We start from the raw sequence: 26950 nt of genomic DNA on the forward strand, positions 1-26950 counted from the left end.
GGTCACCCTACCATATATACAAATGATACCTGCTGAAATTTCCTTTTCAATACCACTGTTAAAGATACAGGAGCCGTGTCCTCCTTTTCATATGGTCACCCTACCATATATACAAATGACACCTGCTGAAATTTCCTTTTCAATACCACTGTTAAAGATACAGGAGCCGTGTCCTCCTTTTCATATGGTCACCCTACCATATATACAAATGACACTTGCTGAAATTTCCTTTTCAATACCACTGTTAAAGATACAGGAGCCGTGTCCTCCTTTTCATATGGTCACCCTACCATATATACAAATGACACTTGCTGAAATTTCCTTTTCAATATCACTGTTAAAGATACAGGAGCCGTGTCCTCCTTTTCATATGGTCACCCTACCATATATACAAATGACACTTGCTGAAATTTCCTTTTCAATACCACTGTTAAAGATACAGGAGCCGTGTCCTCCTTTTCATATGGTCACCCTACCATATATACAAATGACACCTGCTGAAATTTCCTTTTCAATACCACTGTTAAAGATACAGGAGCCGTGTCCTCCTTTTCATATGGTCACCCTACCATATATACAAATGACACTTGCTGAAATTTCCTTTTCAATATCACTGTTAAAGATACAGGAGCCGTGTCCTCCTTTTCATATGGTCACCCTACCATATATACAAATGACACTTGCTGAAATTTCCTTTTCAATACCACAGTTAAAGATACAGGAGCCGTGTCCTCCTTTTCATATGGTCACCCTACCATATATACAAATGACACTTGCTGAAATTTCCTTTTCAATATCACTGTTAAAGATACAGGAGCCGTGTCCTCCTTTTCATATGGTCACCCTACCATATATACAAATGATACCTGCTGAAATTTCCTTTTCAATACAACTGTTAAAGATACAGGAGCCCTGTCCTCCTTTTCATAGGGCCACCCTAAGGTTGCTGGCAACTTAATAAGAATTCATCTGGGCAAAATTATTCTTTCTTGTCTCTGCAGGTGACGAGAAAGGAAGTCCACTCAAGACAGAGAATTCCCAGTTTGGAAGAAAGGAGTCAGAGGAAACAGCCAGCACAGCTCCACATATAAGCCAAACAAATGTGCTGGAGACAGCTATGATACATGAGGAAGGAACTGAGTCCAAAGAAGAATGGGGAAATCAGCCAGTGAAGAGAGAGAATGAATGTCATGAGCTCACAGAAAGTCTTATAGCAGCAATTAGTCCGGCTTCCAAAGAACACCGAAGTGATATAATGCCCTTGCTGTCTAAGTATGGTAGAAGGTATCACTACGCATCAGGACTTGATATGATACATACCTGGGAAGACTACGACAAGCATCCCATGTCAGAGGAAAACCTCCTGCAGAATTCATACTCTCATAAACAGAGAACTTTCCCCGGCGAGAAAAGATATGAATGTCCTGAGAATCGGAAAATCCCCGCTTTTAGACCAGCATTAGTGAGCCAGCAAGGAATTCACACTGGAGACAAACCGTACAAATGTTTTCAGTGTGGGAAAACCTTCAGGCAGAGTGGAGCCTTGAGGTGTCATCAGAGAATTCATACCGGAGAGAAGCCCTACAAATGCCCCGAGTGCGGGAGAGGCTTCACTCGGAGTGAAACTTTGAAGAAACATCGGAGAATTCATACTGGGGAGAAACCGTACAAATGTTCTCATTGCGGGAAAAGCTTCAGGCAGAGCGCAGCCTTGATGAGCCATCAGAGAACTCATACCGGAGAGAAACCGTATGAATGTTCTCAGTGTGGCAAAAGGTTCACTCGGAGTGAAACGTTGAAGAAACATCAGAGAATACATACGGGAGAAAAGCCATACAAATGCTCTCAGTGTGGGAAATGCTTCAGCCAAAGTGGGGTCTTGATGAGTCACCAGAGAATTCATACTGAAAAGAAGCTATAAATAAGTTCTGAATGTAGGAAATGCTTTAGCCATGGTGATGTAAAAGAAATACCAGAGATTTCATACTGACCATGCAAAAGTCCTCAGTATGAGGAAACCTTCAGTTAGAGAGAGCACCTGAAGGATCATCAGAGAATCCATGTGAGGGAGGAATTGGTCAAATGCTTTGAGTGGGGAAGAAGCTCCCCTCAGATTGATTAAAAAATGTGAGGGAATTCACAGAGGACAGAGGTGTTCTGAGCATAGGAGCTGTTTCTGTCAGAAAAGTGCAATGGTTTATCTTCAGAGAGATTCACAGTTAATATCCGGGGGGAGGTTCTTAACATTTCTCATAGGAGGCCATGTTGTTGTTACCACCCTAGAAAGAGAAATGGCCACGCATGCAAAAAAAACCCAAGGAAATCCAGTCTGCAGAGAAAAGGACTCTCTATCTATTACTTTATTTCTATGGTTCCCATTCAAGGATAACATGACCACAGAGAAGGGGGCAGTGACTGAAACTGGAACTGCCAAGGTATCTGCATCTGGGAGGATGAGATGGGCCTGTTCAGAAGATACCTTAAACCATGGCTTTAACCACGGTGAATAAGGCCTTTTGCTTTATTCACTGTAGTTAAAGCCATGGTTTAAGGTGTCTTCTGAATGGGGCCTGGCTTTCTGGCTTAACCACCATGGTTAAAGCCGTGGTTTAAGGTGTCTTCTGAATGGAGCCTGGCTTTCTGGCTTAACCACCATGGTTAAAACAATGGTTTAAGGTGTCTTCTGAACAGGGCCGATGTCTTGTTAGAAGTGTGAAACAGCCCCTAGGCCACAATTTTAAGGGTCGACATCTGCTAGTAAAGATATGCCCAACAGAAGAAAAGCCTACATTACTGCCTCTCCACTTACGGAGAGAGGAGACATTTTGTTCCGAATATCATCTGTTATAGAACGGCGATCTTTTGGTGGTTGAAGAGACTGAATACTTTTAATAGCTTTCTGTCAATAAAAGTTCTATATATTCTGCTGAACCTGTGGTGTTGTTGAAACAAAGCAGCAACTAAAATTTGCCCGTGGTATCCCCTCAATAAAAAGTCTCAACATTATTATGGGCTGTTGTGTTGCACTTTATCCCATCCTCCTTCAACAAGCTTGGGGCAGCAGATGTGGCATCATCATTATTATTATTATTATTATTATTATTATTAATATACCGCCCCATAGCTGAAGCTCTCTGGGCAGTTTACAACAGTTAAAAACAGTGAACATTAAAAACAAATATAAAAATTTAAAACCATCATAAACATAAAAACATCAGTATCCATTTAAAACAAACTATTCTGGGGTCAGTTAAGAAAAAATTCAGCATATGTTGTTAACCGCTTGAGAGAAGACAAAAGTCTTGACCTGGCACTGGAAAGATAACTGAGTTGGCACCAGGCGAGCCTCGTCAGGGAGATCATTCCATAATTTGGGGCCCCACCACTGAAAAGGCCTTCTCCTTTGTTGCCATTCTCCAAGCTTCCCTCGGAGTAGGCACTCGGAGGAATGAAACTACTGAGGCTCCTAGACTACAAAAAGGCTCATTGTTCACCTGCTAATAAGGCTGTCAATTTTTCAATTGGCTCCTGGATCTGTGTCTTTGGGCTTTTCTACATGAGGCTTTTAACCCGTCATATTACCGAGGCATTAAGATTATATCCTCTACACACGTCTCTCCCCCCCCCCCCCCCCGGGGTTTCTCCTTCTCTGCCTTTCTATATGTTTCATTACAGAACCTCTAGGTGGTGCTGTGATATAGAAGAATTGCGCAAATACAGCAGGGTTTCATTCTGCCATTCCCCAATGTACCAGTTTTTTCCTTAATAAAACAACATTAAAATGGTTGCAAAGAATAGGAGATGCATTGGAGGAGGATGGCCTCGTGTAAACCCCCCACAAACTACAGTGAGTGAGGAATCACAAGCGCACAATAAATGCCTCGTGTAGGTAGGCCCTTCAATAGGAGTTGCAGGTACAGGAATCCGCAGGTGAACCTTTTCGCATCATGGAAATATAAAGTGCATGACCTGCCAATTGCTGCAGATCAAATGGTTGAGTATCTTTAACGGTATGGAAAAAGAGCCTGTTAGCTGTTAGAATTTAGATGGCTAAATTCATGATTTCATGAGGGGGGTCAAAGGTATCCCTAGTCAATGGCCTTTTGGATCAAGGTAGGGAACAACAATACAGCAATACAATATAAATCAAATGCATAAAACAAATAAAAACAGCAGATAAAACCAATACAATATTAAAATAACAATCAGGACATCAAATTCTTCAGTTTAACAGTCATCTGGGTAGGCCTTCCGGTAAAGGTTAGTCTTTAAAGCGGTCTTAAATTCAGAGAGAGAGAGAGAGAGAGAGTTAAGTTGATGAATCTCTACCGGCAGGCCATTCCAGAAGTAAAGGTCCTCTGGTTAACAGTTGTCAGCCTAGTTTTGGCTACCTGGAGTAAGTTCTCCCCAAAAGACCTGAGTGTGTGGGGGGACTGTACGGGGGAAGGTAAGGTGACCATATGAAAAGGAGGACAGGGCTCCCGTATCTTTCAACAGTTGCATAGAAAAGGGAATTTCAACAGGTGTCATTTGTATGCAGGCAGCACCTGGTGAAATTCCCTCTTTATCACATTTAAAGCTGCAGGAGCTTTACTAGAGTAACCAGCTACAAAAGAGAAAAGGAGTCCTGCAGCTTTAACTGTTGTGATGAAGAGGGAATTTCAGTGGGTGATGCATGCATACAAATGACACCGGCGGAAATTTCCCTTTTCTATACAACTGTTAAAGATACAGGAGCCCTGTCCTCCTTTCCATATGGTCACACTAGGGGAGGGCGATCCTTTAGGTACCAGGGTTTCAGGGCTTTGGCCGAAGGCAACCCCTGGAATGTACACCAGAACATACTTGGTAAGAGTTATGTAAGTTAAATAAGGCTTTTGCCCTTGCAGGTAGACGCACGCATAAACAGCAACTACATCTTTTTCAGATTGCACCTTGGCAGAGCGAATTACAATTCTGAATTATTTGGCCCAAGAGTGAAGCATAAAACTAAGATCTACTACCACAGGTGGTAATGAATATGCTTGCTCTGTTCTTTCTCCATGGCAGTGGCTCAAGGCCAAACATCTTTTTGAATGCAATATCTTCTGGCTAGGGTGACCCTATGAAAAGGAGGACAGGACTCCTTTGTCTTTAACAGTTGTATAGAAAAGGGAATCTCAGCAGGTGTCATTTGTAGGCAGGCAGCACCTGGTGAAATACCTGCTTCATCACAAGAGTTAAAGCAGCAGGAGCCCTGTCCTCTTTTGTATCTGGTCCCTCTGGGCAGAGCTCCTGCAGCTTTAATTGTGGTGATGAAGAGGGAATGTCACCAGGTTCTGCATGCCTACAACTGACACCTGCTGAAATTCCCTTTTTTATACAACTGTTAAAGATACAGGAGCCCTGTCCTCTTTTCCATAGGGTCACCCTACTTCTGGGACCCAGAATTCTGAGCACGCTCCTCTTCCCACCCAGAATTCAGGGCACTGTCAGGTACTTAGAATCATAGACTAGTAGAGTTGAAAGGGGCCTATAAGGCCATGGAGTCTAACCCCCTGCTCAATGCAGGAATCCACCCTAAAGCATGCCTGACAGATGGTTGTCCAGCTGCCTCTTGAAGGCCTCTAGTGTGGGAGAGCCCACAACCTCCCTAGGTAACTGGTTCCATTGTCGTACTGCTCTAACAGTCAGGAAGTTTTTCCTGAAATCCAGCTGGAATCTGGCTTCCTTTAACTTGAGCCCGTTATTCCGTGTCCTGCACTCTGGGAGGATCGAGAAGAGATCCTGGCCCTCCTCTGTGTGACAACCTTTCAAGTATTTGAAGAGTGCTATCATGTCTCCCCTCAATCTTCTCTTCTCCAGGCTAAGCATGCCCAGTTCTTTCAGTCTCTCTTCATAGGGCTTTGTTTCTGAAGGAAGAGTATTTAATGCTCATGTTTAGATAGGCAAAAGTCCTACAACTCCATGGCTGGCTGGGGTATGCTGGGAGTTGTAGAAATCTGTCTGTCTAAACATGCACAGGATTGCGTCCTTAGTTCATTTTCTCCCAATTAAAAGTAATGACAGTTCTCAAGACCGTTTTGGAGGCACCCCAGCAAGGGAATTTCCTGGAACCAAAAAGTCATGATTTCCTTCTCTAGAAGCATCACAGATTGCTCAGAAGTGCTTAGAAAGCAAATATTGAGCCACTGGTGCTCAAGGCATTTCCATCCCAAATCTCTTCTGTTCTTAGAGGCTTGGGTTTTTTGCTTTCTCCAAAGCGAATGGTCTAATAACTCACTTGCACTTGTAGGGGATTCACATTAAACTATATTTACCTAACCATTTTGTGTGGTTTTAATTTCAGACTAACAGGTTATTTTTACATTATGAATGGGAGGATCTTATAATAACTATTATAGCAATAATGTTATTATCGTTATATATAAGCTTGCCTAGGTTTCCAGCTTTGCAGCCCTGATCTTATGAATGTTTTCTCAGAAGTAAGTCCCAATGGATTCAAAGGAGACTTACTCCTGAGTAAAACTGCATAGGGCTTTGGTTAGGGTGACCATATGAAAAGGAGGACAGGGCTTCTGTATCTTTAACAGTTGTATTGAAAAAGGGAATTTCAGCAGGTATCATTTGTAGGCATGCAGCACCTGGTGACATTCCCTCTTCATCACAACAGTTAAAGCTGCAGGAGCCCTGCCTAGTGTGACCGCACACAAAAGAGTGTGGTAGAGGCTTGTTTCAAGGAAAGTGGGATTATAGGATTTGGAGGTGGTTAGTATTCCCTGGGAGGTTGAGGGAGGTAGATGTATGTGGATAAAGTAGAATAACCTTCAAAGTCTTTTACAGAATATTCATACAAACTGACAGAGATGTTCGACAGGTGGTTTCAAAGTGTCAAAGCTACAACTAAAGAAGAAATAAGGAATCTAATGATCCTTGATCAACTTTTATGTCAGCTACCTCAAGAATAAATATTCTTGTCAGAGACAGAATGCCGGAAAATTTTAAAGATGCTGCCGTGTTAGCAGATCAATTTGTGGCTAATAGGGGTGAGGGAATTTATGGGAGATTTGGAAAAGAATGCACTAATAATTTCCCCATTAAATCAGCCCCTGAATTCAAAAGGCCTTATGACAACAGTAAAGCACCAAACAGTTCACACAAGTTCTGAGGCAAAATCTTTTGTAAAACCTTTTTCTTGCAAGAGAAACCACAGAGCATGTGAGTGTGACCAAGTGTTGTGAGAACTCCATGTGTGTTGTACATTGAGTACGGAGTACTGAATATGTGGATGCGAACGGGTAGGGGGTGTTTTCATGTGTGTGAGAGAGAATGAACGGGACCACAATACCTGACAAAGTTCCTCTCTTGGTATGAACCTACCTGTTTATTGCAATCAACATCGGAGGCCCTCCAAGGGAGGGTTGGAAGATGGCAACAAGGAAGAGAAAGCCTTCTTGGTGGTGGCCCCCTGATTGTGTAATGCTCTCCCCAGTGATGTCCACCAGGCACCAACATAGCCATCTTTTCGGAGTCAGGTTAACATGTTCCTTCCATAAATGCCACTTACATAAAAACCTTTCTTTATTCAGTCTTTTCGTTAAAAAAAAATCACCGTTGAGAGTAATTGCAAAAAGATAATTAGAAGTAACTGTTTTTGAATCATCAGGCATGGATGTTATGTGTAGGAATCTAGAACTATCTTCTTAGAGGAAGGGTTTTGAGACGCAACTAAAATATCTGGATGTATTGGATTTGGTTTCGGAAGAATGGTGGGCAGTCTGGTATGAATTTATCCACAACCAGATGCAGTATTTAATACAGTGGTTAACAGCACAGGTACACTAATTTGCTAGCGCACTTGGCATTAAAAAAAAAAAGATTTTAGAATCATAGAATAGCAGAGTTGGAAGGGGCCTACAAGGCCATCGAGTCCAACTCCCTGCTTAGTGCAGGAATCCACACTAAAGCATCCCTGACAGATGGTTGTCCAGCTGCCTCTTGAAGGCCTCTAGTGTGAGATAGCCCACAACCTCCCTAGGTAACTGATTCCATTGTCGCACTGCTCTAACAGTAAAGAAGTTTTTCCTGATGTCCAGCCGGAATCTGGCTTCCTGTAACTTGAGCCCGTTATTCCATGTTCTGCACTCTGGAAGGATCGAGAAGAGATCCTGGCCCTCCTCTGTAGGACAACCTTTCGAGTATTTGAAGAGTGCTATCATGTCTCCCCTCAATCTTCTCTTCTCCAGGCTAAACATGCCCAGTTCTTTCAGTCTGGTGTAGATTAGACCAGTTGGGTCTAATCTACACCAAGCAGGATATTGCTCTATGAAAGTGTTATGAAAGCAGAATATAAAAGGTAGGAGCCACACAAAGCAGGATACAGCAGTATGAAAGCAATATATGGTATGTGTCAATAGGCCCATATTGCTATAAAGCAGGAGTGTGGTTCCTGCCTTTTATATACCGCTTTCATAGTGAAATATCCTGCTTGGTAGAGTGACGCTATGAAAAGGAGGACAGGGCTCCTGTATCTTTAACAGTTGTATTGAAAAGGAAATTTCAGCAGCTGTCATTTGTATATATGGGGAACCTGGTGAAATTCCCTCTTCATCACAACAGTTAAAGCTGCAGGTGCCCTGCCCTATTTTAAATCTGTTCACTGTAGTATAGCTCCTGCACCTTTAACTGTGGTGATGAAGAGGGAATTTCACCAGGTTCTCCATATATACAAATGACACCTGCTGAAATTCTCTTTTCTATGCAACTATTAAAGATACAGGAGCCCTGTCCTCCTTTTCATAGGGTCACCCTACTCCTTGGTGTAGATGAGGCCTTGGTTTTCACAGCTATTTTAGAGTTGGTTCTCACCGCTGTATTCATACACAGTGAAGGCCATGCTTTTGGTTACTAACAGAAGCTCAAATGTAGGCGCTCTTCACAGTGTGCAGCTTCTAGTTGATGAGGGAATGCTTCTTTCCATACTGTTACTGAGAGAGCCCTCCCCCTTTCTTCTTCTGGGTGAAGGGAAGGGTGAGTGTATGTGTTTTCTGACATTCTGAACTAGAAGATGAGACCACCCTATAAAATACTGAGCAGGCTGGCCTGCTACCTGTTCTCGCTGAACAGGGGAAAGGTGTAACACCTGCTCAGGTAACCAGAACCTTTGGATAGTGTCCGTCACCTCCCTGGAAATCGGGGTGACTGAACTGAAAGTTAAGGACATGTAATCTTTCTTAGCTTTTATTCTATCTGCATCCATTTTCCATCAATAAACACTATCATTCTTTCACACAAGTGGACAACAAAAGAAGAACCCTGCTGGATCAGACCAAGGGTCCATCTAGTCCGGCACTGTTCACACAGTGGCCAACCAGCCATCAGCCAGGGACCAACGAAGCAGGACATGGTGCAACAGCACCCTCCCACCCATGTTTGGCAGCAACTGGTGCACACAGGCTTACTGCCTCGAATACTGGAGATAGCGCACAACCATCAGGGTTAGTAGCCATTGATAGCCTTCGCCTCCAGGAACTTATCCAACCCCCTTTTAAAGCCATCCAGATTGGTGGCCATCACTACATCTTGTGGTAGTGAGCTCCATAATTTAACTATGCACTGTGTGAAGAAGTGCTTCATGGAATGACCCCGGGTTCTAGTATTTTGAGAGAGGGAGAAAAATGTCTCCCTATCCACGTTCTCCATACCATGAATAATCATGTCTATCATGTCTCCCCTTTGTCTCCCCTCTATCATGTCTCCCCTTTGTCTCCTCTTTTCCAAGCTAAACAATCCCAACTGATATAACCTTCCCTCGTAGGGAAGATGCTCCAGCCCCTTGATAATTTTAGCTGCCCTTTTCTGCCCTTTTTACAGCTCTATAATATCCTTTTTTAGGTGTGGTGACCAGAACTGTACACAGTATTCTAAGTGTGGTCGCACCATAGATTTGTATCTTTGAACCTGGTTGGTGTGGGTCCTGCCTGGACCAGGCTCAAGTTTTAAACACCTGGGAAGCTTTTTTTTCTTAACAAAGCAGAATATTTTGATATCAGTTGTAGATTAACTAATTCAACCCACAAACAACTGTCCTAAACAAAAACTTAGCTCCTTCCTCTCATTCCTTCCTTCAGCCCTCTAATGGTTACATGATTTTCTCAAGTCATAGCGTCTGAATCCTAGATTATTGTATATACTATCATCAACTGCTTCATGTTGTATTTCAAAATCTTTTCATTATAACAGCAAAACGTTGTCCAATCTTTTTTTTTATGAATTACTGCTTTATATCTTTAGTTTCCTGGTTAATCAATGAATTTCTTTGATCCATTTTCACTACCTGTTCTTCTACTGTTGCTACCCTTTTATCTAGGCTGACCATATGAAAAGGAGGACAGGGCTCCTGTATCTTTAACAGTTGTGATGAAGAGGGAATTTCAGCAGGTGTCATTTGTATGCATCCAGCATTTGGTGAAATTCCCTTTTCGTTACAATACTTAAAGCTACAGGAGCCCTGCCCTCTTTTGTATCTAGTCAGTCTAGTATAGCTCCTGCACCTTTAAGTGTTGTGATGAAGAGGGAATTTCCCAAGGTGCTGTATGTATAAAAATGACACTGGCTGAAATTCCCTCTTCATCACAACTGTTAAAGATACAGGAGCCCTGTCCTCCTTTTCATATGGTCACCCTATTTTATCTAAATTCTTTTCTGCTTCTTCAACCCTCTTTACAAATTCTTGTTTTACTCATGTGAGACTGATGAGGTGTGAATTCTCCACCATGTGGCAAAGATGAAATCTGTTACCAACACTTCCCCCACCTTTCTATAGAATGTGGCACTTTCAAGAACATTAATTGGATTTCTGCCCTAAATGAATTATTTGATGTCTAATGAATGCCTTTTTTTGAAGGAAGCTTTTCCCACATTCAGGGCATTCATAAGGTTTCTCCTCGGCATGGGTTCTTTGATGTTTGATCAGTGTATCTCGCCGAGAAAAGTTTTTCCCACATTCGGGGCATTCATGTGGTTTCTCTCCAGTATGGATTTTCTGATGGTCAATCAACCTACATGGATGATTGAAGCTTTTCCCGCACTCTGGACATTCATATGGCTTCTCCCCAGTATGGGTTCTCTGATGTTTGATCAATGTATCTCGCCGAGAAAAGTTTTTCCCACAGTCGGGGCATTCGTGCGGTTTCTCTCCTGTGTGAGTTTTCTGATGCTCAATCAAGTTACACGGATGATTGAAGTTTCTGCCACAATCGGGGCATTCATACGGCTTCTCTCCTGTGTGGGTTCTCTGATGATTGATCAACGTATCTCTCCGAGAGAAGCTTTTCCCACAGTCAGGGCATTCGTGCGGTTTCTCTCCTGTGTGGATTTTCTGATGTCTCTTCAAATGCAATTGCCACCTGAAGCCTTTCCCACACTGAGAACATTGATATGGTCTCTCTCCTGTGTGGATTCTCAAATGACTCATCAGATTAGTCCTCTGATTGAAGCTTTTACCACAGTGAGAACATTTATGGGGTTTCTCCTCAGTATGGATTCTCCGATGTCTCATCAACGTTGCTCTGTAACTGAATCTTTTCCCACACTCGGGGCATTGATAAGGCTTCTCTTCCATAGGACTGGTCGGATGGCCAACCCAGATTTCCCTCTGAGGAAAGGGTTTCCCACTCTCTGACCATTCGTACGGATCCTGTCCCGTGTGGATTCTCTGATGTTCAGCAAGGTAACACTCTTGCTGGAAGCTTTCTCCACACACAGGACATTCATAAAGGTTGTCTTTGGCATTCATCTTAAGTCCCAAATTGTACTGGTCACTCCTCCCATAATTCAAGGGCAAGAGCTTCTCTGTCCCAACATCCATTGCGCTTTCACGAATGGGAGCTGGAAGACCTTCTGAAGGGTCGTTGCATTCATTCTCTGCCTGGTGTCCTTTGGACTCAGACTTTTGCTCTGGGATCTCAGTCAGCATAGAAATATTCCCTTGGGACATTTCCTCTGGCCCAACTTGATGAGAATTCTCCATCTTGATCTCTCTTCCTCTACCTGGAGAAAGGTAGGGGGCGGGGGGAAGAAAACAAGAAAAAAATGTGTCCATGTTCTGGCTACCTTTTCTAAGATATATTGTAACTGCCTTTCTGCTGGTTTTCTTTCTCTTCTCCTAAGAATATAAGAAGAACCCTGCTGGATCAGAACAAGGGTCCATTTAGTCCAGCCCCTCTGTTCACACAGTGCCAGACCAGCTGTCAACCACAAGCAGGACGTGGTGCAACACCACCCTCCCACCCATGTTCCCCAGCAACTGGTGCATATAGGCTTACTGCCTCTGATACTGGAGGCAGCACATAGCCATCAGGACTAGTAGCCATTGATAGCCTTCACATCCAGGAATTTATCCAACCCCCTTTTAAAGCCCTCCAAATTGGTGGCCATCACTACGTCTTGTGGTAGCGAGTTCCATAGTTGAACTATGCACTGTGTGAAGAAGTGCTTCCTTTTATCTGTCCTGAATCTCCTCTCCTGTCCTGTTTTTTAAAATGTAAATTTTAGTTAAAGCTGCAGGAGCTATACTGGAGTGACCAGATTGAAAAGAGGGCAGGGCACCTGCAGCTTTAACTGTTGTGATGAAGAGGGAATTTCGCCAGGTTCCTCATATATACAAATGACACCTGCAGAAATTCCCTTCTCAATGCAACTGTTAAAGAAACAGGAGCCCTGTCCTCCTTTTTATAGGGTCACCCTAGCAATGTCTCCCACAACTTATTTGTTTTGCTTTATTTATTTACCAAAATACCACTCTGCTTTCCGCAGCTACGATGATCAGAAGCCACTTAAAGTGCTGCAGTTCCAGATCCATCGTCCTTGCTGCTATTAAATTAAAATCAGGGAGCGGTGGCATTATCGGAATTACTTTAGCACTCCATTCACTTGAACATCTGCTACCCCTTCACAGTTTTCACTCACCGAGGTGTTATCTTGACATTATTATTATTATTATTATTATTATTATTATTATTATTATTAATTTATATAGGGTGACCATATGAAAAGGAGGACAGGGCTCCTGTATCTTTAACAGTTACATAGAAAAGGGAATTTCAGCAGGTGTCATTTGTATATATGGGGAACCTGGTGAAATTCCCTCTTCATCACCACAGTTAAAGCTGCAGGTGCCCTGCCCTCTTTTAAATCTGGTCACAGTATAGCTTTAACCGTTGTGATGAAGAGGAAATTTCACCGGGTTCTCCATATATACAAATGACACCTGCTGAAATTCCCTTTTCTATGCAACTGTTAAAAGATACAGGAGCCCTGTCCTCCTTTCCATATGGTCACCCTAATTTATATAGCACCATCAATGTACATGGTGCTGTGCATAGTAAAAGAATAAAACAGCAAACTCCCTGCCACATAGTCTTACATTCTAAAAATCATAATAAAACAATAAGAGAGGTAAGAGAATGCACCAAATAGGCACGGGGGACAATAAAATAACAGCGTAAAAGTAAGAACAAAGTAAAGTTCCAAAAGCCGTAGAAAAAACAAAAAGTGTCTTTGCCTGTGGCAATGAGACCTCAAATCCCCAATTGCTGACACACCGGTAAGCCCCACGCGACTGGTAAACACAGCGTCCTTATCCAGGCTCTACAAAAGTCCCGCAAGACCAGCTGTTATTATAATTACGCATAGATTAGCATCCTCTTTACCTTTTTTTGCGGACTGGTAACACTTACAATGACTTTACCCACAGCTCTGGGTCTCCTCCGAGTCCCAGGACTCCAATTAATCTTACTCCTAAGCACCACCTGATGACTTGACCAACTTCTCCAGTTAATTTAAGAGGTGAATTTTAAACTATCACATCTCTGCTTAACCAATCCACACCAGCAATTACATTTAACAAGCCAGAGGCCCTTAATTATGGCTGTTTACTCACTATACGCAGTCCTAACAATGAGGCAAATTACTAAAGCACCCCGTCATCTCCACCTCACCGACACACAAATGCAAGGTGACCCTATGCAGAGTGTCTCCCACCCATCAATGTTCCCTAAGTGGGTTGCACTTAGGGTGACCCTATGAAAAGGAGGACAGGGCTCCTGTATCTTTAACAGTTGCATAGAAAAGGGAATTTCAGCAGGTGTCATTTGTACATATGGAGAACCTGGTGAGATTCCCTCTTCATCACAGCAGTTAAAGCTGCAGGAGCTATACTAGAGTGACCAGATTTAAAAGAGGGCAGGGCACCTGCAGCTTTAACTGGTGTGATGAAGAGGAAATTTCAATAGACTGAAGGCTGTGGTTACAATGACAGAACACAATTAGGGTGCTTGGCACTTAACCACAAAAAACACACAGACATTTAAAGTGGAGAATAAACAAACATATTTCTACTGTGGGTGGATCATATTTACATCAACCTGTTGTCTGAAGATACTATTATATGGTAATAATCAAACTTACAAAAGGTATACTACATAGTAGTAGTATACAAAAGGTATACTACTACTATGGTAATAATCAAACTTACAAAAGGTATACTACTCTACAAAAGGTAAAGAATACACACCCTTTACCACATCAAAATAAAGCTCTGCAGCTTTAACTGTGGTGATGAAGAGGGAATTTCACCAGGTTCTCCATATGTACAAATGACACCTGCTGAAATTCCCTTTTCAATACAACTGTTTAAGAGACAGGAGCCCTGTCCTCCTTTTCATAGGGTCACCCTAGTTGCACTGGCTGCGTCAAGCCAATCTTTTAAATCCCCACGTCATAGAATCATAGAATAGCAGAGTTGGAAGGGGCCTACAAGGCCATCGAGTCCAACCCCCTGCTCAATGCAGGAATCCACCTTAAAGCATCCCTGACAGATGGCTGTCCAGCTGCCTCTTGAAGACCGCTAGGGTGGCAGAGCCCACGACCTCTCTGGTCTCCTCCCCTCTGCTGGAATACTCCCTTTCCTCCCCCTGTTCAGTGCTTTGTTCAAAGCTGAGTGAGGAGAATTGGAGGAAATTAAAAGGGTGGCTGGACCAGCTCTGTTTTGAATGCTGGACCACAACATTCATTTTAAGAGGGGGCAGGGCAGGCATGAGCAGTGGACCCTGCCAGAGACTGGGGGCCCTAGCAACTGCCCAAGGAAGCCAGTTACTGACGCCAGCTCCTCCCAGTGTTTTTCTCAAACTGCAAGCATCACCAATAGGGTGACCATATGGAAAGGAGGACAGGGCTCCTGTATCTTTCACAGATGAATAGAAAAGGGAATTTCATAGAATCATAGAATAGTAGAATTGGAAGGGGCCTATAAGGCCATCGAGTCCACCCCCCTGCTCAATGCAGGAATCCACCCTAAAGCATCTCTGACAGATTGGCTGTCCAGCTGCCTCTTAAAGGCCTCTAGTGTGGGAGATTATAGCTAGCATGACCAGATACGAAAAAGGGCCGGGCTCCTGCAGCTTTAACTGAGGTGATGAAGAGGGAATTTCACCAGGTTCTCCATCTATACAAATGACACCTGCTGAAATTCCTTTTTCAAAACAACTGTTAAAAGATATGGAAGCCCTGTCCTCCTTTTCATAGGGTCACCCTAATCATCAAGCAGGTTTCGCCAGTCGCTGTACCTGAATCTGGGTCCTGAAAGAACAACTTCTCCTCTTTTTCTGGGTGGAATGGAAGGTCAAGTTTGGGAATCAGAAGCCCCTCTTGGTAGGAGGAAAGAGAAAACAGAAGGGTTATTTAGACAATTCAGGTCCAAATGGTATTGATGGAGACACAACAGACATTTTTAAGGCAATAAATTCATTTTCTTTTCAACCCCACTTATTAAAAAAACACCCACCTATAAACTTGAGAATGGCAACACAAAATTAACAGGTCATCTTCATAAACATGACACTGGTAGAGTGCATTTAAAGTGTATATATATTATACAAACGCATAAGTACACACATGCATACAATATGCACGTAACGCAGATATACATATGTTTGGCATGATTCAGGCAAAGTTTAGGATTTTCAGATCCCATTGATTTCAGATGGGAAAATGAAGTCAACACACTTACCTGGGAGTAAGTCCTGTTGAACGTAATGGAACTCACTTCTGAGTAGACGTGCCTGGGATGGAAACGTTACCAGCCTAACAAGATGCATAATTTCAGCCTAATAAACCCACAAAAATTTTACCAGCCTGCTAAATTTTGTATTAGCAGCCTGCGCTTCCTTGCTAGTCACGGAAGAGAAGAAGCGTCCTCCTCTGCGGACATAATTGAAATGCAGGCTAATAGCCGCTTAATTTTATTTATTTATTCATTGATGGAGGAGCAGGGCTTTCTCCGCTGTGGCACCCCGGCTATGGAATGAGCTCCCCAGAGAAGTCCGCCTGGCGCCTACACTGTACTCCTTTCGTCGCCAGCTGAAGACCTTTTTATTCACTCAGTATTTTAACACTTAATTTTAACTAAAATTTAAATTTTACTGTTTTAACTCTGTATTTTAATCTTATATCAATTTTGCCGCGTGGTTTTTATCCTGGTTGTGCTTTTTATACTGTATTTTGTATTTGTGCTTTTAACCTGTTGGTTGTTTTATCATGGTTTTAATTTTTGTGAACCGCCCAGAGAGCTTCGGCTATTGGGCGGTATAAAAATGTAATAAATAAATAAATAAATAAATTGATGTACAATATTTATATACCGCTCCCCACTGAAAATTTCGGAGCGGTGTACAAGATAAAAGAAAATAAAAAGAAAATGAAACACTTTTAAAAAGATTGTAAAAGAAGCAAAAGGCTGCACTAGTCAATAAAGTTGCCTTCTACCAAGGAGTCTGGTTGGCAAGGGGGAGTCAGATCTGTTTCCCAGCCTGCTCTGCTTACATTCTCTGCGGCTACCATGATCTGCCCCTCCTCTGCCAGCCCACTCACTCGCCTGTATCAAACTCCTGGTCGCCTACGGCGACCAGGGAAGTTGTGAAATCCAAGGCCAGCATTATGTTAATCTCTGTCCGTCAAATGGAAGTGCTCATGGCGCATTGGCCAGGTCACATGCATATTTTCAAATGATTATAATGAAGACATTGACAACACAATCCTATGAGTACTAACTCAGAAATAGGTTCCATCGAGTCCAATGGGATTTCCATGTTCAGAAACCAACCGGACTAGCAGCTGAATCTTCCTTCAACACTGGCTGCCTTTATAGGAAGGACTTCTTCACACAGTGCATAGTTAAATTATGGAACTCACTACCACAAGATGTAGTGATGGCCACCAATTTGGATGGCTTTAAAAGGGGGTTGGATAAATTCCTGGAGGTGAAGGCTATCAATGGCTCCTAGCCCTGATGGTTGTGTGCTGTCTCTAGTATTCGAGGCAGTAATCCTGTGTGAACCAGTTGCTGGGGAACATGGGTGGGAGGGTTCTGTTGCACCATGTCCTGCTTGTTCATCCCTGGCCAATGGCTGGTTGGCCACTGTGTGAACAGAGTGCTGGACTAGATGGACCCTTCGTCTGATCCATCATGGGACTTCTTATGTTCTTATGTCCCTGAGGGGATCAGGAAGCTTAGCCAGCTCAGGGCAGGCTGTGCGGTACACCTGCAGTTCTGTCCTGCAACACCCTGCCACCCCTCCCAGAAACTGCTGCCTGAGGTAGCTGCCTCACTCTGCCTTATGGTAGGGCCGGCTCTGGGCCTACAGACTTGAGGCTCAGCATTCCTGACTTAAACAGAAAAGATACGCTCGGAGCGCAGGACATGGAATAACGGGCTCAAGTGACAGGAAGCCAGATTCCAGCAGAACATCAAGGAAAACGTCCTGACTGTTAGAGAGATGTAAAATTTCTGGAAATTTTGAAGCCATGGAAAAAATTGTTTTTTTCTGGGTTTTTTTTTTGGAAAAAAACGGAAATTTTCAAAAAATTGAAATAATGCAATATTAGCACTTTTTACAGATTGAAAGTCAGTTTGTTACTTTAGGAACATAAAATGTAATTATGTCCAAGTTGGTTTGGCATAAAATTATTACATTTGGTATATTAAAAGTACAGCGTATTAAAACAATTACAAATTTAATTTACTTTTTTAACTTTTTTTGGGTAATAAATGGAACTTCAAGCTCCTGAACTGTAAGGAAATTATTTGGTTCTGTCAGTTTATGAGGAGCAGTCAAAAAACAATTTTAAAAAACAACAGAAGAAGCCACCAACATTAGTTACAAAGAAAATTATTTTTCTCCACTAGTCCTCCAGCGTCAAGACATAAAGCCCCCATTCCCATAAAAAGAACTGAGAAAAAAAGGGGGAACCAAGATTCAATGAATATGCATGAAATTTAATCAGACTCATTTTCTGACCTATAGCTATCACTGTTAATTTCAGTCTCTGCTTCAGTGGCAGTGCTGCCCCCTAGAGGCAGAAATGCATCTTGCTCTTGCATTTGAGAGTTGTAGTCTCAGTTTGCAACCTAGGACTTGCTTGTCCTTGGTGCACAGACATTGTAATAATCTGATACTGTTCAGTTTTTAGAAATCATTTGGAGAAGCAAATATCTGAACACTTTGCCTTAAACATTTTATTCATCGTGCTAAAATAAAACATCCCGTAATCTGTTTTTTCTTCATTTTTTTCCGGAACCCCCCCAAAAAAGGCTTTGGAAAAAACCGGGGAAAAAACGTTTTTCCCCTGAATTTTTCTGTTTTTCCCCCAGGCCTGCACATCTCTAAGTACGACAATGGAACCAGTTACCTAGGGAGGTTGTGGGCTCTCCCACTAGAGACCTTTACACTTATATACCGCTCCCATAGCCAGGGCTCTCTGGGCGGTTTACAGAAATTCTAAAATTGAGATAAAAACAAGTATACAAAATTTAAAACTCTAAAACACAGAACATACACACATAAAGCATAATACCGATTAAAAACTAAACATGTGGGTGATTAAGATGTGCCGCCATATGCCTGGGCAAAGAGGAAAGTCTTAACCTGGCGCTGGAAAGATAGCAGCGTTGGTGCCAGGCGAGCCTCGTCAGGGAGATCATTCCATAGTTTGGGGGCCACCACCGAAAAGGCCCTATCCCTCGTTGCCACACCTTCAAGAGACAGCTGGACAGCCATCTGTCAGGGATGCTTTAAGGTGGATTCCTGCATTGATTGAGCAGGGGGTTGGACTCGATGGCCTTGTAGGCCCCTTCCAAACTCTACTATTCTATGATTCTATGACACTTACCCAAGGAAGCTACATTCCCACAATTCTCCTCTTTGACTTGCCAGAACATAGTCTTTTGGCCCGGATACAACGGAGGTTGATCATCCTTGCCGAAAGCCTTCTCCTTGAAGCTCGCCGGCCCCTGGAATAGGCAAACATCCCTCACTCAGCTTCTGCTGCCCCTGGAAACTATTTAGAGATGCAGGCACAAGATCACGCGTGTTTATTCGGGATAAAGGCAGGCCAGCGAACTGAACTGAAAGCGCTGAAAGTGGGGGTGGATCTGACGGTTATCGTCATTGCTCAGTGGTGCGGCCCGGGTACTCTGCACATGCTCAGATGCACTCTAACCCGTATTTGGCCGCTGTGTTCACCCTGCCCCCTAGCAAGGCCACCTTCCACGTACCTCTGTCGGATCTGCTTCGGCTGTTTCCCGTCTCTCGGGAGGAAGCGACAAACTGGAGTGACTTGGGAGCGCCGCTCCGTTGGCTGTGGGGGGACGGAAGGGGAGAGAAGAGAAGCTCAGCGGAAGCGGCCCCTGCCCTGCGCGCAGGACATCCAACAAGGCATCGCTAGAAGCTCCAGTTAGTAGGACTGAGAAAACCGATGATGGGGTAAGACCCCGGAGAGTCACCGACCAACAGCCGGAGGAGGAAATATTGGGACTAGATGGACAAATGCGCCCATCCCATATTTGAAAATCAGGGTTGCCCAGAGTGGCACCCACAGGTGATGTAGCACCTGCAGGGACCTCCAACGGCAGCCACAAAGACCTTCACTCTGTGCCCCTTTTAAAATAAAAATAAAAATAAAAAGATTGCAAAATGTTAGGGTAGCTTTGCTCTCCCTCTCCCCTCTGCCTTCCTTTTCCTCTCCCCTGTGCCTTGCTCTTCCTCTCTTCTCTGCCCCTTTGCCTTGCACTCCCTCTCCCCTGCTCTCCCTTGTGCCTTGCTCTTTTCCCCAGCCTCTAGCCTTGCTCTTCCTCTGCCCCTTTGCCTCACTCTTCCTCTCGCCTCTGCCCCTGTCATGTCTAACCCTACTGCCCCTGTTTTGGGAGAAGGTGTTTCAGGTAATCAATCAGAATCAGATTTGGACTTAGAGGCGGTGGCACCAGACACCAGCCAACCTGTACCAGTGGGGGAGGAAGATCTCATGGGCGATTCCCCAGCTGGGAGTCAGCCCTCTCCAGAGCTTATCTCCTCAAGGCCAAATCCTACACACTCAGTGGGAAATGAGCTTTCTTCTGGAGGAGAGCGCCCCGACAAGCTAGCTGATGCTAGGGTCCGCCAGAAGCTCAAACACACGGAGCGGAAGGAAGGCGTGAGAAAGTCAGCTCGATTACGCCAGAACCTGCCTCTGCACCTGGTTCTGTGAAGTTACAGGCATTTGGGAAGTGGCTTCCTATCGCTTCGTTTGCATAGTTTTGCCTAAGGGGATGTTTCCAAGAGATTAGCCTCTCTTCAGGTAGAAGAGAGGTTTGTTGCTTAATAAAAGCTTTGTGGCTTACTTAGCAGGCATCGTCATTTGCCTCCTATCGAAAGCAGGAGAAACACGACAGTCCCTTTGCCTTGCTCTTTTCCCCTCCTTCCCTCCCTCCCTTCCTCTAGCCTTTGCATGCCCATTTCTTCTTTGCCTGCAAATGGTTCACCCAATACACATTTAAAAAAGCCTTACCCAGGAAATGCATGTCTCCATCACTTTTCTGTGTCACATCCATGTAGACATGTCTCTGAGGGGGGTCCGATGACGCCCCCTCAGCCCCCAGGGAACTCCTGACCGCCTGCGGCAACGGCGCCTGAAACAGCAAAGCAGGTCCAATTCACAGCAGAAAGCTGGACCTTGATAGGTTATGAAGTACGTACATCAAGGGTAGGCAGGAAGGAGACCTCCAGGTGCTTTGAACTTCAACTCCCAGCATTCCTGACCACTGGCCATGCTGGCAGGGGCTTCTGGGAGTTGAAGTCCAAAACCAATAGAGATCATTCTGCCCGCCCCCTGGTGTACAGAAGGACAATGTTAAGCACATTAGAAGAGGCACTGGGGTGCAGTGGTTAGAGCGTTGGGCTTGGGATCAGGAAGCCCCCTGTTCAAATCAGGCACACTCAGCCATGGCCAGGCACACTCTCTCAGCCTTATCTACCTCACAAGGTTGTTGTTAGGCTGAAATGTGGGGGGGGGGGGAAGGAAGGGACCATGTAAGCTATTTGGAGAAAAGGCAGGAAAAATGTGATAATAAAAATAAATAAATAAATAAATAAATAAATAAGAGGCACTGATTTATTTATATTATTTCATTTATTATTTCTTTTATATCCCACCTTTTTTCCCTCTTGCAAGGAACCCAAGGAGGCTCACATAGTCTGCCTCCTCTCTGTTTTACCTTCACAACAACCCTGTGAGGTAGGTCAGGCTGAGAGCGGGCGATTGGGCCAAAGTCACCCAGTGAGGCTTCATGGGTGAGTGGGGATTCGAACCAGGGTCTCCTCAGGCCCAGTCCAACACTCTCTAACCACTACGCTACATTGGCTTTCTTCATTCAAAAGATGCATGTGCTGACTTTCAATACTGCTACTGCCAGGGTGACTGTCAAGTCGTATCTTCACAAGAAAAACAAGCCATTAAAATAATGACATAAAATTGTTATCGCTACTACAAGCAGGACCTTGCAACAGGATGGTCCCATTCAGGGTTCCAGCTGGCCAATCAGGTATGCCCTTACTCCATTCCATTTCTCTCTCCTCCATCCTCCTACTTTTTCATTTATTTTTGCTCCCTAGAATTTGGGTATTGTGGTCCCCCTGTGCACGTTCAGCTCTCACTAGGCCAGCCTTCCTCAACCTGGGGCGCTCCAGATGTGTTGGACTGCATCTTCCAGAATGCCCCAGCCAGAGCTGGCTGGGGCATTCTGGGAGTTGTAGTCCAACACATCTGGAGCGCCCCAGGTTGAGGAAGGCTGCACTAGGCTATGACATCAACATCTAAAGCCCTTCTCCGGGTGCCTACTCTGAGGGAAGCTCAGAGGATGGCAACAAGAGAGAGGGCCTTCTCAGTGGTGGCCCCCCAATTCTGGAATGATCTCTCCGACCAAACCCGCCTGGCGCCAACATTGCTATCTTTTCGGCACCAGGTTAAAACTTTTCTCTTTTCCTAGGCATTTAGCAATATGTGATGAGCTTCATCGATCCTGGATCTGTTTGTATAGTTGATTATAAAGTTGTTTGTAATTGTTTTTAGATATATGTTTTCTGTGTATGTTGCATGTTTTTATGGTTCAAAATGGTGTGTATTGTTTTTAATTGTTTTGAAGCTTATGTAAACTGCTCAGAGAGCTTCGGCTATGGGGCGGTATAGAAATGTAAATATTAATACTGGGACAGAACAATTCATACCAACAAAACAATACCTTGCAACTGACCAGACATAACCGTCACAGACAAAAAAGAAAAACAAATATACCTCATCGACATATCAATACCGAATGACAAAAATGTCGTTGAAAAAGAAGAGGAAAAGAGAGAAAAATATACACCACTGGCCATGGAAGTCAAAGAACTACGGCAACAGGAAAAGGTCACAGTTATTCCGTCACATCCAAAAACTATACAGAAAACCTTCAGAAACTGGGCCTACCAAAATACATCCACACCAACATCCAGAAAGCACTCATGCTTAAAACATGCTCAATCGTCAGGAAATTCCTGAATCTGTAAAAGACAGCATGACTTGGCAAAGCCCGTCATGTCTGTCTAGAAAAACCGCTATGAGCAAGAAAGAGAATAATAATAATAATAATAATAATAATAAGAAGAAGAAGAAGAAGAAGAAGAAGAAGAAGAAGAAGAAGAAGAAGAAGTAGAAGTTGTTTTGGGGCTTTCCCCTGACCCCAGATTTAATTTTCTAAAGATCTTTTCTACTTCTTCAAACTTTGGGATTTCTCCAAACCTGCTGATAACTCCCTCTTGTGTGGGCGGGATGCTCTTTTGGCTACATAAGAACCAAAATCGAAAAAACGAGCCTGCTGCACGCATACAGGATTGCTACATATCATTACATTACACTAAAACCAGCAAGGCAGTAAACATACCCATACAATCACAGCAGCAGAATAAAGATTAAAAACTCAGCAACACTCTTCATTTCTTACATTCCCCCCTTGGAGTTTGTGGCAGCTTACACAGCACACACACACACACACACACACACGCACGCTACAACATCCACACAACAACCCTGTGAGGTAGATTAGCTGAGAGGCTCAGCAGAGATTTGAACCTGGATCGCCCCAGTCCTAATCCGGCACTCTAATTGCTATACCCGCCTTCCCCAATGTGGCGCCCTTCAGATGTTTTGAACTACAACTCCCAGCATTCCTGACCATTGGCTAAAGTCCAAGAACATCCAGAGGGCATCAGGTTGGGGAAGGCAGATTCAGTGCAGAGGTGTTGAACCTTAGGCCCACGGGCCAAATCTGTCCTGCCTGAAGTTCCAATATGGCCCTGCAGGAGGCTATGCCTCCCCAACCCCCTTCGTTCCCCCTGATTGTGATCGTTTGGTGCTTTCCCAGTTTTTTTGCGCTGTTTCCCCCCATTCTAAAAGATTGAAATATGCTGGTATTTTGGCCCCGCCCCTTTTGCGTTCGGCCCTGCCCACTACTGGAATGCAGCCCCTCAAGAGCTTCTCTGGAATGGGATTCAGCCCTCAGACTGAAAGAGTTTCAACACCCCTGCTCTAGAGAGTGCACGTGAGGAAACTGGGCATCATGGGAGATGCAGTTCTAGGGTGACCATATGGAAAGGAGGACAGGGCCCCTGTATCTTTAGCAGTTGTATAGAAAAGGGAATTTCAGCAGGCGTCATTTGTATGCATGCAGCACCTGGTGAAATCCCCTCTTCATCACAACAGTTAAAGCTGCAGGAGTTATACTAGAGTGACCAAATTTAAATGAGGGCAGGGCACCTGCAGCTTTAACTGTTGTGATGAAGAGGGAATTTCACCAGGTCTGCTGAAATTCCCTTTTCAATACAACTGTTAAAGATACAGGAGCCCTGTCCTCCTTTTCATATGGTCACACTAGTAATACTAGAGTAACCAGATACAAAAAAGGGCAGGGCTCCTGCAGCTTTAATGGTTTTCTATCTTGCAACAGTTAAAGCTGCAGGAGCCCTGCCCTCTTTTGTATCTGGTCACTCTTGTATAACTAGTGCAGCTTTCACTGTTGTGATGAAGAGGGAATTTCAGGAAGTGCTGCATGCATACAAAGGACACCTGCCCGGTCCTCCTTTTCATAGGGTCACCCTACCCAAGCTCCATCAGAGAAACAAGACACAGACATATGGGACACATGCAGATTCCGGAGAGGAGTGCAAATCAGATCCCCTCCTTGCTCAAACGCAAGGAGCAGTTCCCACACGAAACATTTCCAATCCAGATGCATCCTGAAGAGAGAAAAGGCATTCAGTATCCTGACCTGCCATTTCCATGCCTCAGCCTTCCGCCGGCTGATCAGGAAATTCTCCACCAGGGCCACGGCTTGGGTACAATCCTCTGGGGCCCCTTCCCTGGCCCAGGTCTGCAGGTCGTGAGGCAGGATAGCCAGGAACTGCTCCAGGATCAGCAGCTCCAGAATCTGCTCCTTCGTGTGCCTCTCCGGCCTCAGCCACCGACGGCAAAGCTCCCGCAGTCGGCTGCAAACCCTCTGCGGGTCTTCGACATCCTGGTAGCGGAACTGCCTGAAGTGCTGCCGCAGCGTCTCCATTCTCAGGGCTTCCTCCCGCAAGATGGCCGCCTTCACCTTCGCATAATCCTCCCGGTCGGCAGCTTCCAGCCTGCTCAAGGCCTGTTCGACATCCCCGCTAAGTGCCGGCAGGAGTCGGCCCACCCACTCCTCACTCGGCCACTGGCAGGCTTCTGCGATTTGCTCGAAAGAGGAGAGGAAAGCCCTGACGTTGTTGCGTGGTGGGCTCTCCATCAGAAATGGATTTTCCCACCCCTTCTGAGGGGAATCCAGCGCCCTCGAGAACTCCGGACACGAGGATTCCCCAAGACACTGCTGCCCCTTGCGCGGTTCTTCGCAGGACACTCTCCACTCTGGTCGCTGAGTCATGCCTTCGGGAAGGCCCGCAAAGGCGGCTTTCCCTGTCCCATCCAGTCCCACTTCTAGTTCAGGGTCTGCTGAAGTGTGCTCCTCCATTTTCACCCCTGGGTGGTAGTTACAGCCAGGTACCACCCAATGGGGCAATCCTAGCCAAAACCACTGGGTTTCAACCCCCTGCTTTTGCAAGAAACATGGGCAAAGGGATCAGTGGGGGAAATGCAAACTCTGCCGTCTTAGTTGGTGCCCCAAATTAGTCCAGAGACCTGACACAGCTGCAGACTTGACAGATTTCGCTTTGTGATCCGGAAGAGGAACTTCTTTCTGCATGAAACACACACATAACAATGATGATGATGATGATATTAATAATAATATAGGGTGACCCTATGGAAAGGAGGGCAGGGCTTCTGTATCTTTAACGGTTGTGTAGAAAAGGGCATTTCAGCAGGTGACATTTGTAGGCATGCAGCACCTGGTGAAATTCCCTCTTCATCGCCACAGTTAAAACTGCAGGAGCCCTGCCCAGAGAGACGAGATACAAAGGAGAGCAGGGCTCCTGCAGCTTTCACTGTTGGGATGAAGAGGGAATTCCACCAGGTGCTGCATGCCTACAAATGACCCCTGCTGAAATGCCCCTTTCTACGGAACTGTTAAGGATACAGGAGCCCTGTCCTCCTTTCCATAGGGTCACCCTACCTCTACCAATGGAACTGCATGAATTGTGGGGTCCAATTTGTGATAGATTTGAGCTACTTTAACTTCAAAATGCCATGCAAACTTATCACAGCGTGCTCACGAGGGATCCACCAACTCTCTCCCTGGCCCAGATTGTAGCAGGTAGCAAACCACTAAAAAAAGGCTCCATTGGACAAGGCTGTGAAGTAGGGTGACCATATGAAAAGGAGGACAGGGCTCCTGTATCTTTAACAGTTGCATAGACAAGGGGATTTCAGCAGGTTTTATTTGTATATATGGAGAACCTGGTGAAATTCCGTCTTCATCACAACAGTTAAAACTGCAGGAGCTATACTAGAGTGACCAGATTTAAAAGAGGGCAGGGCACCTGCAGCTTTCCCTGTTGTGATGAAGAGGAAATTTCACCAGCTTCCCCATATATACAAATGACAGCTGCTGAAATTTCCTTTTCAATATAACTGTTAAAGATACAGGAGCCCTGTCCTCCTTTTCATATGGTCACCCTATGTGAAGACACAATGCTGGTGGAAAAGAACTGTCTGCCATCCTCACCACCACAGCAGGCTCGATAATGAGCTCTAATCTGTGTTTGGTCAGACTTGGAACAAGTTTTCCTCCATCTGCATTCTAGCCATCTTCCTTCATTGCCCTCGGCTCCAGTGACAGGAAGCCAGATTCCAGCTGGACATCAGGAAAAACTTCCTGACTGTTAGAGCAGTACAACAATGGAACCATAGACCTAGGGAGGTTGTGGGCTCTTCTCCCACACTGGAGGCCTTCAAGAGGCAGCTGGACAGCCACCTGTCAGGGATGCTTTAGGGTGGATTCCTGCACTGAGCAGGGGGTTGGACTCAATTGCCTTGTAGGCCCCTTCCAACTCTACTATTCTATGATTCTATGTATACCAAGGAGCTGGCTGGGCTCTGCTCAGAGGTGGATGGCGCTTGGGCGTTCCACAAAACGACCTGGGCTTCG

At 44.6% G+C, this 26950-nt stretch overlaps 2 protein-coding genes across 2 annotated transcripts in view; one reads left to right on the forward strand and one right to left on the reverse strand.

The window, feature by feature from the left end:
- The window catches only part of LOC134396142 (zinc finger protein ZFP2-like), a 110629-nt gene extending 107623 nt beyond the window's left edge, over positions 1 to 3006 (forward strand). Inside the window, exon 6 of the mRNA XM_063122523.1 lies at positions 1002 to 3006. Coding sequence (XP_062978593.1) covers positions 1002 to 1921 — 920 coding nt within the window. The 3' untranslated portion in view covers positions 1922 to 3006. The remainder of the gene's footprint in view (positions 1 to 1001) is intronic.
- Positions 3007 to 10683: 7677 nt separating this feature from the next.
- Positions 10684 to 25375, reverse strand: LOC134395643 (zinc finger protein 436-like). Its single transcript, XM_063121804.1, has 6 exons — positions 24653 to 25375; positions 20860 to 20980; positions 19592 to 19674; positions 19207 to 19327; positions 15606 to 15686; positions 10684 to 12030 (listed from the first exon to the last, which is right to left on the reverse strand). Exons 1-6 carry the CDS (start codon positions 25373 to 25375, stop codon positions 10826 to 10828), a joined length of 2334 nt encoding a protein of 777 aa, XP_062977874.1. The 3' UTR covers positions 10684 to 10825.
- Between the last annotated feature and the right edge of the window lie 1575 nt (positions 25376 to 26950).

This window comes from Elgaria multicarinata, chromosome 3 (genome assembly GCF_023053635.1).
Source record: "Elgaria multicarinata webbii isolate HBS135686 ecotype San Diego chromosome 3, rElgMul1.1.pri, whole genome shotgun sequence".
Lineage (NCBI taxonomy): Eukaryota > Metazoa > Chordata > Lepidosauria > Squamata > Anguidae > Elgaria > Elgaria multicarinata.